We start from the raw sequence: 13,990 nt of genomic DNA on the forward strand, positions 1-13,990 counted from the left end.
GCAAACGCATTCGGGTGCAGGCCTGCTGGTGCTATCCTGCTCTCGTGTGGCTTCCTTCGCTTGTGCGTACGTACGAACGCCTCGACGCACCACGTGCGTGCGTGCAGGTCGTCGGTCGCGCACAAGAAGGTAGGGCGCACTTCGTATATAAAGTGTGCCGATTGCAGCGAAACGGTATCAAAGTTAAGTTTGCTTTCGATTCATTCACAACCTCTTCAGCGTGTGCTAGTGCAGTGCAATCGTGCCAACGGTTCAAACAACAAACGCAGCAAAATGTTCGCAAAGGTAAAGGGTTTCGTCTTGGGCAACTGTTCCGTAACAGTGGTTCATCCGGTGTGTGCTTCAAATGACTCGTGGTCGAAAGGTCAACAATTGCCGGTTGTTGTTGTGTCTTCAGTTTGCGAACAAGTGGCACCCTTGCTGTGTGGTTGTTGAGCAGGAAAATTCAGCTTCCAGCTCCGAGACCGAACCCGGTCAACACACGCAAAAATCCCTTCTTTTTGGTCGATATCCTTCCCACAAGCAGTATTGCTCAACCACGGGAAGCAAAAGAGGAGCAAAAAAAAAAGAAAAACCACTGTTGAAAAGTTTGACTTCCTCAAGCTTTTGAGAGCCAAAAAAAGGAAAGCCACGAATTGAAGCCAAAGAAAATAACAAAAAAAAACCCGTTACCAAGCCACCACAAACCAATAGTCCTCCGGAATCTGGATGGTTTTGTTTTTAACGCTAGTTTTCAAGTACCGGGTAAAACATTTTCCCTTACGTAAAAGCGTAGCAAGAGAAACGCTGCACGAGGTTCAGAAAATGCCAATGGCCATTACAGCTCGGGTCGGGCGTGTTTGGTGAAGGAAATCTAATTTTGTTCATCTACGTGATTTAGAGCGTGCTTCGGTGGGCTTGTTGGAGGATGTTGATTTTGTTTGCACCTTTACGAAACCGTAGGTTTTCCACCGCCTTTTCCTTTTTCCACGCATGTGTGGGTGCGTTTGTCGGTGTGTTGCGATGAAATTTCCGCAGCTACCACCACACGCCACCGGGAATGCGTTACGATAACAGATGTGCGAAAAAATGTAAATGGAGTAAATGGAAATTTAAATAAATAAGCAGATAAACGGGCAGCCAACGAGCAGAAAAAAAAAGAAATCACTGGCTTAAACTTTACAAATTGGTCCGCCTTTTTTTTGTCGGTTGGACTTGGGCCGAGTAGATGTTATGTGGGATTTTGGTGTGAATATACAAACAAGTCGAATAGGGAACGGAATCCTTCCACGTGTAAGGAAACCGCCACACGAGCCGTATTAATAGCATCACTTCAGGCAAAAAATGCATTTGTTGTGATTTTATTGGGAAATTCAAAGTCAATCGCAAATGTTATTTATAGTAGGAATAATCTTTGTGAAGCTTCTTCTACAGCTAGTTCCTATTTCTTAAGAAGAGTTTTGATTACCGAAGAAAATAGGCATTTTTTCTCCCAGAAGTCCTTAGCTTGTTTTAGCATTCAAAATTCAATTTTAATAACAAATTATTATAGAAAGACTTCAAACAATCCGTTACAAAACAATTTAGATACATTGTCCCACATACAGAACTGATCTTCAAATTAACTAAAAATGGAAGGACAATTCAGGAAAAGTTGAGCTATAGAGGAGTAAAAGTTTCTCTCCTATTTGTAATTCAAACAAAATTTATTTAAAACAAACCTTCCCATCCCATTCGTGTTGAATAATCAGATTAGTTGGCCCCTTTGTAAAACTAAACTTTCCTTTCACCTGTACCATCGCGTGAGAAGGAAAGGCTGTTTGCTTGCCGGCAACGGAATGAGCTTCATTATTCAGGAGCGAACTATTCCGACATTACAGTTTGTCACAGTGCCGGTGTGCAGCGGAACCTGCTGAAGTCGATGAATAATTATTTGATCATGAGCAGTCTCTTCCGTAGTCGAACATCCGCTTCTTAAGGAGAAGTCCTTGGAGAGAGCTTTAAGGGCGTATCTTGAGCTAGACTTTTCTGGATCTATTCTGCACTCTAGTTGTGCACCAGGTGCAGTAGGATTTGATCCTCGACTGATGTCACCTTAGTCACGTTTTCTTTCTGACAAAAGAAGCCTTAGCTCATTGCATAGCAAATATGGTGTGCTTAGCGTTCAAAATGCTCAACGAACCGAAGCGAAGCAGCCGTAAATCATTCGGCATTTGGTCGCGACTTGCGTTCACAAGATAAGGACACATCGTCTGCTGGCAAGCGTGATCTTCTCGCGAATTCGTGACGTGTAAATATAACAACAATTCAACACAATCGCTATCCAACGAGCGTGTCCAACCGGGGAACTGTACCGGGTTTCGATTAACGCCCGCTGAAAGTTGTGCTCGGCACAGACGATCCAACGCTCAACAGGCTGTTGAGAGAAGTCGAACAGATTTTCTGTGTCCCTCTTTAAGGCCCCATCCCAACAACAGCTTCCAGCGCAACTGGTGAAGGCATTCTTCATTTAACAAACGCTTTCCACAACACGACACATCACTGTCGGATTAGCGTAGAATGTCCCGGCTCCTAGAGCTCCCAGAGCTCAGAGAAAGGTCAAAGCCAGCGCAATACATCGTGAAGGATGAAGCTTTTCCACCACCGAAGAAGCCAAATCCATTTGCTTTCCTGTCGCTTATCGGAAGGATAATCCTACCGAACCAATGGGACAGCGGCATTGTTTCTCGTTCGTCTTTTTTCCCATCTCGCCCCATAACATGTATGCCATTTGTAACCTTTAAAAATTGCATCGTTACGCGTTTTGTACCGCTTCTTAAAGCTTTTTTCAATAAATAAAAGGGGGAAAAGCTTACGCTCCACCCACATTGGCATCCTCTGGTCTGGTTAATTTGCTTTCCCGTGCAAGTATCACGCGCTCAGGAGCCTGCACACTGGTAAAGCTAACTTCCGATTCCGTACAAAGAGCAATTCGCTGCTGGAAGCACGCTTTCTGCATGAGCTCTCATTTAGAAGTCAGCAACGGCGTTTTCCACCTCGAAGCATCCTAATCAAACTTCTGGCCGGTTGCGTCGCACTTCATGCTGCTTACTAAATTTAACCATCTTCGCAACAGCGCCGTTGGAAGTCGCTCCATCCTGTGGCCGGCTGTTAAGTTAACGGAGAAGAGCTTTCTTCGATACCAGCGCGTGTCGAAATCGATGAAAAGGAAACTGCGCAACCTAACCTCAACTTGGAGGTTCCTGTGATGCTCCTCTGTCTCATTCGGGATTCGTTTTCTCTCCGGTGGGTTAAATGGGGAATCCTATGTCCCGAGGATGCTACACCGTTATCCCTTCTATGCAGATTGCTGTAGGAAACCCGGCAGCAAACAATCGGCTCCCGGTGTAGTCTTGAATGCTACCGGTTGGTTGGTTAGTTGGTTGGTCGGTGGTTTCCCAGTTTGCCGGAAACCAACTTTTCGATGGTTTCTTCATTAAATTTTCACCCTCTCGCTCATTAGCAAGCGTAGCCTGATTTCCTTGTGAAGTAGGAAGATGAATCCGTACAGGCGACAATGTTGTAACTGCCTGCCTGGGGAAGGTATCGATCGATCGAAACGATACCGGTCCTGCCAAGTTGATTCCCATTCGTAGGAAAGCTCTTTCGCTTGAAGCTTTAATTTATGGAATGCAATTTCCCAATGATGCGCGCTGAAAACGGTAGCAACACAATCCGGACACACCAACGAAACACCTTAAACCTTACATCCAGCGTAACTGAGGCGATGAAAACCCCCTGAATCTCGCATCGAAATAACCACAAGTGTATTTGTTTTTGGGGAAGCATTTTCACCACCCGATTTCCCCACCGCAAAAACGGGAGTGCAACGATCGCTTGCTTTATTTTTAACATCTACACCACGACCCAAAGAAAAAAACATCCTCGAGCACAGGTTCTCGAACTCGGGCGCTGTTGCCAAAAATGGGATGGTAATGGAATTTGATTTATTTCAATCATCGATCCGAGAAGCGATGCAATGCAATAAATTTTTCCCAGCTCCCGAGCAGCATGAAAAGCTCGATGTTGACTTTTTGTGTGTGTGTGTCTATAAACGGGTGGACACGGGAGGCGATCGAACGTTGGGAGTCCATGAGGCTTTATTCGCTACAAATCTTCTCCGTTAATGGAGCGCAACCGCTTTTCTTAGCCGTTCCTAAGAAATGCCGACTGACGCTGTAAATGTGCAAATGGGTAAAGCGTTGAAAGGGGGAAGCGAAAGAACGAATAAAAAAAGGAAAAGCAAAAACACGAGCGAGCTTTTCAATTTTCTTCGCCGCAGCACAAAAGCTTGGCCGCGCGAGATGGAGACGCCTGGTTGTGGTGAGGTGAGAATTTAATTCACTCACACCCTGGGTTTGGTATTCGCAACGGTTCCGGGCAGGAAACGGTCTGTTCGGATGAAAATGGTAGCAAACGGTAATACCCATCGGTGTATTGCAGCTAAATTGAAGTTGTTCACCGACTCACCGATCTTCGCCTCTACCGAACAGACTCTAGACGGCGATGTAGCATCAGGAATTGGTTGCTGTACACGAAGACAGAGTTGCTCCTGCACACGAAAAAGCGTTACCCAAGGCAAGGAAAATTTGAGCTCCAACACCTTGGCTCAGCTGCTCAAATGGAAGATTCACGTAATAGTTTGCACCACAGACGAGAAGTTCCAGCTCCAATTGGTGTCTTCACCTCGTACATTGTTAAAGACCTTACTGGCCAACTTTAATCCCGCGCTCCCGTATCAGTAATCTTCTCCGGAATGCTATTACGATTCACTGCACAGTGCCCCCGTTTTCACCTTGCCTTCTATTACCTCAGCTCCCGTTAATGCTTTGCTAATGTGATGTTCTTCCCCGAAAGGACACTTTCAGCGCAAAGCAAAAGCTCATTTTTAGCTCATCATCCGGCACAGAACGAAGGTCATAAAATGTGTGCTGGCGCACTGTGTACATGGAGAGGAAAACCCCAACCCACAACCCACTGCTTCCCAAACCCTGGGAGAGTTGGTAGTTTGTCTTGTGCTATTTTCGGCTAAAACTGCCGCGAGAATTTCGATAATGGCATCTGTGACGGCTTTCACTAGCCACCAACCGGGGCAGGTGGTGTGCGATATTCTTGGCCAGCTGCCAGCAAGGACACAGACACACAGACCAAGAAGAATCGCATCAATATGTACGGTTTGTTGCGAAACCTGGGATTAGGAGGGCACTCGCCTTCGGTAAGAATAGCACGGACGGTCAATTTGGACCCCACACAAACCATAACGATCCGCTGGGATGCTCTGGAGTGGATGGTTTAATGGTCACCCTTGGCGGTGAAAGTACTTGGCCCGCGAGTGTACCCGAGCTTATTCGCTTCGATGACTCTTCTAATGGAGTTTTCGGTAGCGCAGCTGGGGCACCACTATTGTTAGCGCGCGGACATTATGATGAGGTTCGCTCACCAATGATGCCTATAATCACGCTAACCCACCGGTAGCGGACCTATCTTGGGTGAAAAGGTGCCCGGTAGCATCATCCAGGTTTGGAAGCAATATTATAGGGATGAATTATTTATCCGTCAATTATGGCGCACGCTGCAGTAGAACGTATCATAATCTTCGCCTTACTGTGCTCTGCTGATGCTGATTGCTACTGATCACCGTAGAGGGGGTTAGCGCTCAGTGCTTGCAGGCACAATGACGAGGCACACAAACAGTTCAATCATAACCATAATCAATTCTAACCCTGCTCATAAACGGCTCAATACAAGCACAGCGAAAAAACGCTTCACATCACTCACTCACCATTCAATTCGATTACCCAAATTGGAGAGCTCACGAACAAACAGAAAACAACCCACATCCCACCCTGTATCGGAACAAATTCGTGCCATCGCGTGCAATTGTTTCGAAGTTTTGCGATTGATTCGCACGTAAAGCGCACAGGAACGTACCACGCACCATTGCATGTCGCGAGCAATCGGTTGTTCCATCACGTAAATCTCTAAACTCGTGTCCTGTGTGTGTGTGTTTTGCCGAGTTTTGCGGCTCTATGATTGACTGTCGATCGATCGATTCGAATCTACCCGTCACGTGGCACATGAGCTTTTCTTTTCGCTCGGTCGTACTGAATTATTCTGTTTGCTCGTCCGCAACGAATATTAAAACCTTCACATTTTTCAGTGATTTTTTGGCGAAATCACGCCGGAAGAGAGGAAGCTCACCTGGATAAAGAGCCCTTCCGAGGGATGAGCTTGGTGAAGCGCCATGCTCGTCCAAGTAGCACCAGTCGAGCATGACAAAAATCCACACACACACACGTGGTTCCTGTTCGGAATTCAGCACACCCACAGGTCGCTTTATAATCCCTTTACATGCTTCAAAAGCTTGAGCAAAGCTTTTTTTTGTCGGGATTGGTGGAGCCACTGAAGCACAACCATCTTCGGCAGAGGTGGTGAACTGTAATAGCCGAACCTTTATGGCACATAATCCTCGTACGCTCGGTTTGGTAATCCTTTTATTACACAGGGCAGGCTCCTCGCAGCCGCGAGACACGCTTATGTTCGGTGCAGTTTTTAAGGTAGCAAAAGATAGGAAGAGTTATTCGCAGGGGCGAAAAGATATTTTAAGAATCACAATTTCGTCAAGCTTCGTCAAAGCTTTTAAAGAGCTATTTGGAGCACGTGTGCAGATAGAAAAACGCCACTTTCACTTCGATCTTAAGCCCCCGAAGAGCATGATCTTCCGAAATCCGTCATCTGCACCGTCATTGTGCATTTGCGAAATGGATTTTTTTGTTGTTGTTCCATTCATGACTCCCATCCCGGCTCTCAATCGGTCAATGGGAACATTCAGCCGCGGACGAGAAGAAAGCGAAAGCTCTTTCAAATTTGATCACCAATTTTTCGTTACTTACTGTACAAGGAGAAAACGTAACCAAAAAAAAAGGGAGAGCCCTTCAGCTTCTAGTTTTGATTAAAAGTGACAGAAGTAACAAATGATAAATTATGTTACAAGCAAGCGAGAAAAGTGGGTATTGGGTGCCATTACTTGCAGGAAAAAAAAGTGGGAGGTGAAAACTGGGAAAAGTTTCAGATGGAGATGGAAAAAAAGGAACCAACACAAACCAGACCAGAGCTTCACCGATTACCATTTAGACGAGCGAATCAGATCAATGACATTAATGCTAATGATACGCCTTTTCACCGGATGGGACGGTGCCGTAGGGAAAAGCGAGCGCAGCAAAAAGAAAGGGAGCAAAATATGAGTTTTCTTTCACATCAAACACGAGCAACTATTTGAACCGTTACATGAATTTAATTATCAAGCTTGTGGCCCTTTTTTCTAGTCACACTGCTCAACATCCGTTCTTACTCTTCGTAGCGCTGTAAATAGAGCCAAACGGAGCAAACAGCCCAACCAGTTTGTGTATCGGTGAAAATGAATGCGGGGAAAATCGTGGCGGATGGATTCGTAATCAAAAATCGCACAACAAACTCCCGGAGCGGAAATGAAGCGACGAGAGGGAAAAAAAACTCCTCCCAGGGGCTTGCTTTTTTCCCCACCACGGCCACGTCAAATTAATGCCTTGACCAAACATTTGTCCTGCTCGGGTGTGGTGGTGACTTTGTTTTTTTTTTGGGAATGGTACTTTAATATTTGCGAGTCTCGGTTTCGAAATCTTTGTTTACGCGTGGATGCGTTTAATCCACTCAATGCTCACGGAGCGTTCGCTTTACTTCGTTCGTGGCGATCTTTTGTGTGCTTTCCGTTGAAATATTCCAATCGATCGATTTTAGCATTGATTGCCATTGAGGGTGGGGGGATGTTTTGCTATTTTATTTGAGAAGAACGATTTAAAAGTAAATTAAAAATAGAATAAATCAATATTGCACAAGTTGAGCGATAAAGACCAGCGAAAAACTATTGCATCATACCGAGCAGCTCGGCTAAATCATTAAATAAGCCGATCAATGCGACCTCACTCAACCTAAAGCATTTATGCAAGGTTCAACCAAGAAAAAGTTTCTTTTGAGATTCCAATTTTGATGTCCTTTTTTCCAACCATAAACCGTACTGAAAAAAAAAACTGTCCTTTGCTGTGGCAAGCAACTTTTGACTTGCTTGAAACTACTTTGGCAACAAATAAAAGAGTTGCCCAAAAACGAAGTTTGAACTGTTTTATTTATTGCGCTTTAGAAATAAAAGGGGAAGCTGAGTAGTTCGGAACAAACCGAAGCGAATGCGCAAACGTGTGCCAGGTGTGCTTAAACACTCTAACGACTTCAGACAAAAAAATCCCTCAGTTAATTACTTCACTGTTCTCCAAGAAAAAGGCATCTCAAATGAGTCTCTTTAGCCGCCAAATCTCTTTCCATTACTTTCCTATGACAACTTAAGCCAGTTTTGGTGCTCTCCTCCCCCCGTTTATCTAGCTTATTGTGTTGCGAAACTTTGTCAACTAAATATTTTAAGCTTCGGCTTACTGACCAAAAACTCGAAACTTTGTCAATTAGCCTACCTAAGCTTAACAATCCTCAATCCTATCGGCTCAAACGCGTTTACTTCCCCCCAAGTGCAATGAGAGAATCGAAAAGTTTGGTCCTGCTAGCGATATTTCCTTCCGGCCGCAGTAATCGATAGCGTTCTCTGCAGTGATTAAACGCTTTCTCGTGTCGTACTTATTGCATAATGGCGATTATTTGCTTCTGTTACACCGATCGTTTGGAAAAAAATCCCTCGTCCACGGTCTTCAATTTAAGTCGTCTCACAAGAAGGCGCTTGGTTCTTTAGAACTGCTTCCCACTTTTCAATTGCGAAACACATTGTTCGCGTGTCGATAGCAGGTGCTGTTAATTTTGCTGGCATTTGGTTCCCTCTCATAGCAAGCACATGGCCAATTTTTCTTCAAGGCCACTCTGTAATTGTTGCCTTTCCTGCTGGATGCTGGCTTTTGTTGTTCGCATCCATTGTTTGTCTCGAAGGGAGCCAAAAAATTCTTTGGCCCCAGAATGGTATGTTACACGTGTAATCAATGTTTGATTTTGGGGTGTGGAGAAAACAGGAAGATAAGGAAAAAATACTGGAAAAATCCTAAACGACAGGAACCGGTGGACTGTAAACTTGGTGTATATCTTGATGCGCCAGCGAGCAATATCAATTTTTGAGGTACAGATTTTCCACCTCAAACCTACCAAACCGTTACAATCGTATTATTTTCTGGAACATGAAATTTAATTTTCCAAAGTTGCTTTGGTATGTAAAAATATTACTCACTTTCCCATCCACAAAAGCACTTCTTGAAGACGCCAACCTTCTTCCGGACTACAATCTCTTTCAATGGTGCCATTTTCATCGTCATTTGCACCTCAATCACGTGAAGTAAATCTCAAACTCGAAATGAAAAATCAAACACAGCCCAGTGGTGAAAAAGAAGGGCAAACGAACTTGTCACCACCCTTAAAGTACCACAAAGGAACCGCCGGAACACCCCGGAACACTGCACACACCACATTGTTTAACCTTTTACTTTCATTAAATTTTCATTCATTATCTTATTTTCTTTCTCCCTCTTGCCTCCTTTTTGTTTCTCTCCTATTTTCTCTCTCTCTCTCGCTCTTCCGGTGTTGACTGTTTTTGACATTTACATCCCGCAATGTAAACCCACCGCCCAACCGACCGACCGACCAACCAACCTTCCATCGTGCAACAGGTATTCGTTGTTCTGGCCGCCGTCGCCGTCGGTGTCAACTCGGTTGCTATCGGAGTCGCTGCTCCGGCCACGCTGGTAAAGGTAAGCCAAAGCAAACTGTCCCTTCCGCCAGCCTTCCCAGTTCTTTCCCCAGTCATTCGATCAAAGAGAATCTGACCATTGTTTCGCTGTTTCGGAACGCGCTCGCGCTCGTGTTTGTTCGTTTGGAAAGTTTTTAATTAATTTACACCACCTTTTTGGGGCGGGGGTGGGTGAAGATTTCGCTCCACAATGTGGCGTGGACGCATTCGATGCTGTCGTTTAGCGAGATAATCACGGCAAGCATCGATCGATCGCTGTAAGGGTGCGGGATTGCTTTAATTGACTTATAATTAATGAATTGAAATCCTCTTAGCATTTCAAGGGAAACAAGTGGGCCCTGGGTAAGGATAAGCGATGCCATACTCAAGACTAATTGCAAGAAGGATGTAACACTTCCGAAGAATTAAAATCAAACAATTCAGCTTAGTATTTGGCTTTGCTTTGTCCGGGGAATGAGTCAAGAATTCCGATCAACAGTAATCAATAGGCATCTCACCTAACCATCAAGAGACATCCTGTTTCGTTCTAAAGAATTCTCACCTTTTCGAAAGTTCATTCCGCTAGTCCTTAACATCGACACCCCATCCAAGAAACTCATTCTCAAGAGTGGTTACATAAAAGACCTCCTCCTTATCGTTTGGTTCATTGTCCGGACGTTTTTTTCATCCCCCAGACGGAAGAGTACGATGCTCACCCACAGTACAGCTTCAGCTACGACGTCAAGGACTCGCTGACCGGCGACAACAAGCAGCAGCACGAAACCCGCGACGGCGATGTTGTGCAGGGTCAGGTAGGTTAAGTCGCGACCGACAACAAGACACCACCGAACCAAAGAACGCTCACCGACAACTTGACGACTCACACCCCTTTTGCTTGCAGTACTCGCTCGTTGAGCCCGATGGCACTCGTCGTACCGTCGACTACACGGCCGATCCTGTGAACGGATTCAACGCCGTCGTCAGCAAGACTGCCGATGCCGCCGTCGTTAAGACTGTTGCCGCCGCCCCCGTTGCCCATCCCGTCGTGGCCTACCATGCGCCAACCGTTGCCGTTGCCCATGCTCCGGCCGTTGCCGTTGCCCACGCCCCAGTGGCCTACCATGCACCGGCTGCCACCACCTACGTCTCGCACGCTCCAGTCCTTTCGCACGCTTCCGTCCTTTCGCACGCCCCGGTCTACTCGCACGCCCCAGTCTACTCGCACGGACCCGTCCTTTCGCACGCCGTCTACCACCACTAAGCGCTAGAGGAACGGACCAGGCTACACGGGAAAGATAATGGATGTCGCATGATGATAAAAGGACCCCGCGATGCAACCCTACGACTCAGGCCATACGCACACACGCACACGTAATCTAGAGGGAGTGGCGCATACAGTAGAATTGCAGACCGCAACCCCTACACGGAAGCCTCGATTGACTCAGATTTGTTCTGTTTGATTAGTTGTTAGATTTAATGCGAACAGTATTGCAGTATGTACGTACTTTGTTTCCTATCGCGCAAACTATCGACTTTCGATGCACTCTCTCGCTCTCTGTAATTGAGTTTTCTTCCTACTGTTTGATTTTAATGATTTCATATTTTCTTGTTCTATTTTGTGTTTGAAGTGTGCCCTCACCCTTTCTATAGGGTGATGGGTACCTGACTACGAGATTACTATTGCGATGAAATAAAGTATAATGTTCTGCCCCTGCTACGTTTTATACGATAACGTATAAGGAAAACTAAAATGGCGACGGTGTTTTCAATTAGTGGCGATGACATTTCGTTTAGCTCGAGGACTTTAGAAGAAACGGGGAAAAAATCTTGGCATAAATTCTAATACCCAAGGGTCTTCTGATATGTGTATTCAATCACTACTCTTTATTTTTCTTTAAGCCGGAGCTCTCTCGAAGCAAAAGCCTGCAAATTATGATTCTGTTCTGTTTGAAAGCCTGCAAATTATGAAGTGTATAGCTATGCCATCATTACATGATTCAGGGAGGTTTCGCAGATCCATCGTGCTAAAATAACGATATTCAATGTTTTTCTTTCGAAAAATAAAATTCCTAAGAATTTGTTGACACAGTCCCACAGGCCCGACAGTCCCGGTTCTACCGTTTGAATATCGGGCCACCCCTCGTAACAAGTTTTGTGATGTTAATTAACCTGAAACATTACCATCTTCTACTGTCCCTACCTTGGGCATATTGATCCATTCAGTGGTGGCTGACGTGTACTGGATGTGTACTGATGCTTCGATTGGTCTCTAGTGTTCAAACCCGAAGCCTGAATCATGAATTCATGAGATTTATGATTATATTCTACGATGAGTATGTCATGTACATATTTTACTTTGTATATGGTACGTTGTACGTTGTTTCGTTTGGAATGGGTGAAATTTGAGCCTCCTGCCTGCAATTGAATCCCAACTCCTTCACAAGCGGATTACGTCGCAAAAAAGGAGACCAACGGCCATAATCGAAACAAATGTACGATGCGTAGCTGAAAAACGCATCCTGAAGACACGAGGCGCGCATAAACACTAAGTATCATCGATGCCTCATACGGGTGGCACCACGCAACACCACATTTTTATCCATTTCTATACATTTGTTGGCCAACATCACATGCCAGGTGAAGGTGGATGGTAAGTTCTCAGGGCCCTTTGCTACCACCGAGGGTCTACACCAGGGAGATGGGCTTGCCTGTCTTCTTTTCAATCTGGCGCTAGAGAGAGCCATCCGCGACTCCGTGTCGTGGAAACTTTGGGGAACATCCTCTATAAGTAAATCCAGATCGTGGCATACGTTGATGACATAGACATCATTGGTTTGAGGCTCTCCTATGTAGTAGAAGCTTACCAAAGGATCAAGCGAACGGCACAAAACCTCGGGTTGCAGATTAACAAGGCGAAAACCAAAATTATGTTGGCGCCACTAGCAGCCCTGCTAGCAAACACTGATCTACGCAAGTCGTCCAAAACATCAGCCATCTAGGGTCAGAAGACAACACCGACAGTAAAATTGAGGTAGAGTTTCGCAGAAGAGTGCTGGTTGCACACCAATCATACTAGAGCCTGAGGAAACTTCTCCAAACTAAAAAAGGGCTCCTCAGACGAAGCTGGGAACTATATAGTCTCGGTACTCACATACGCCTCCGAGACATGGACTCTGTTCAAAACTGACGAATGCTTCTTAGCCACGTTCGTGAGAAAGATGCTCAGAAGGATTTTTGGCCCCTGGTGTGTGGAAGGACAATGGAGGAGTTGCTGCAATGACGAGCTCTACAAACTGCACGAGAATGATTCCAAACGCTCCAGCCCGTAAAGTCCTTTTAGGCCGTCCACACGGGAGGAGGCGTGGTAGGCCCAAACTGAAATGAATTTATTGTTCGCCAGAACGCCAGAATTTATTGCTCAACTTGCTCCAATTTCTGCTAACTAAAACAAACGGTTGTGAATTTTTTACATCCATTAAAGTATCTCTCTCTCTCTCTCTCTCTCTCCTCTTGGACTATCAACCTATAAGCTCATGCATGCCACTTCTAGCTACGATTTAGGGCCGCCTAAAGTATCATATTCTCATTTTGTTGAACTTTAATAAAGTAAAACAGGATTGCTAATAAACAATAAAATAATTTAGAACAATACATTTATCCTGAACCAATGCTAATTTGTTCCAATACACCAATCAAATCGCTTTTTTCCCGATTAAAAGAATCAAACATTCAACAACACCGCGTCACAGACGTGTTACAATGTTGCTTAACAACATTTGCAATTTGTCGTGAAAATTGGTCATAAAATTAAGTTACAGTACAAAGCCAGCCGAGGCCCCCACCCACAGAACACACTGTACTGCATCGTTATTGTTCGATAGACTTTCGCCCTGGGATTTCCGTACTTTCTTGAGCAAACCTTCCCACTGGCTGGGAAATGGAAAAGATACTAAAACTTTAATATCCTTAATCTCTATCCCTTGCTTGCCTGCCCGGTACCTGCATTCTGCATCGTTTGTACTAGGGCCGGGTGTTTCCCTGCAAAGCTCTCCTCCCTACTTGAAGAAAGTATTACTGCAACAAAATTGCATTTCCACCACAACGGTACGGGACCAGCTGTGGCAATCCCAAACCAGCCCCAGCACCAAACCAAGTCCGACAAGTCTTTTATGTACTTTTGATGTTTTTCTTTTCTTGTTGTATTATTCGTTTTTTGTTTTTTTT

The 13,990-nt window shown here is 45.1% G+C and overlaps 1 protein-coding gene and 1 long non-coding RNA gene across 2 annotated transcripts in view; one reads left to right on the plus strand and one right to left on the minus strand.

Annotated features, from left to right (window-relative positions):
• The window catches only part of LOC118509009, a 55,361-nt gene that overhangs the window by 38,273 nt on the left and 3,098 nt on the right, over positions 1 to 13,990 (minus strand). The gene's annotated exons all lie outside the window — the stretch shown is intronic.
• On the plus strand, positions 156 to 11,517 carry LOC118509007 (larval cuticle protein A2B-like). Its single transcript, XM_036049022.1, has 4 exons — positions 156 to 285; positions 9,708 to 9,788; positions 10,462 to 10,578; positions 10,668 to 11,517. Exons 1-4 carry the CDS (start codon positions 274 to 276, stop codon positions 11,025 to 11,027), a joined length of 570 nt encoding a protein of 189 aa, XP_035904915.1. The 5' UTR covers positions 156 to 273; the 3' UTR covers positions 11,028 to 11,517.

This window comes from Anopheles stephensi, chromosome 3, assembly GCF_013141755.1.
Source record: "Anopheles stephensi strain Indian chromosome 3, UCI_ANSTEP_V1.0, whole genome shotgun sequence".
NCBI lineage: Eukaryota > Metazoa > Arthropoda > Insecta > Diptera > Culicidae > Anopheles > Anopheles stephensi.

Bases quoted from the DNA above. Each gene is read 5' to 3' on its own strand.
- LOC118509007 (XM_036049022.1), top strand. The intron at 9,789-10,461 runs GTAAGCCAAAGC...TTCATCCCCCAG, and splicing joins CTCCGGCCACGCTGGTAAAG to ACGGAAGAGTACGATGCTCA. The intron at 10,579-10,667 runs GTAGGTTAAGTC...TTTTGCTTGCAG, and splicing joins GCGATGTTGTGCAGGGTCAG to TACTCGCTCGTTGAGCCCGA.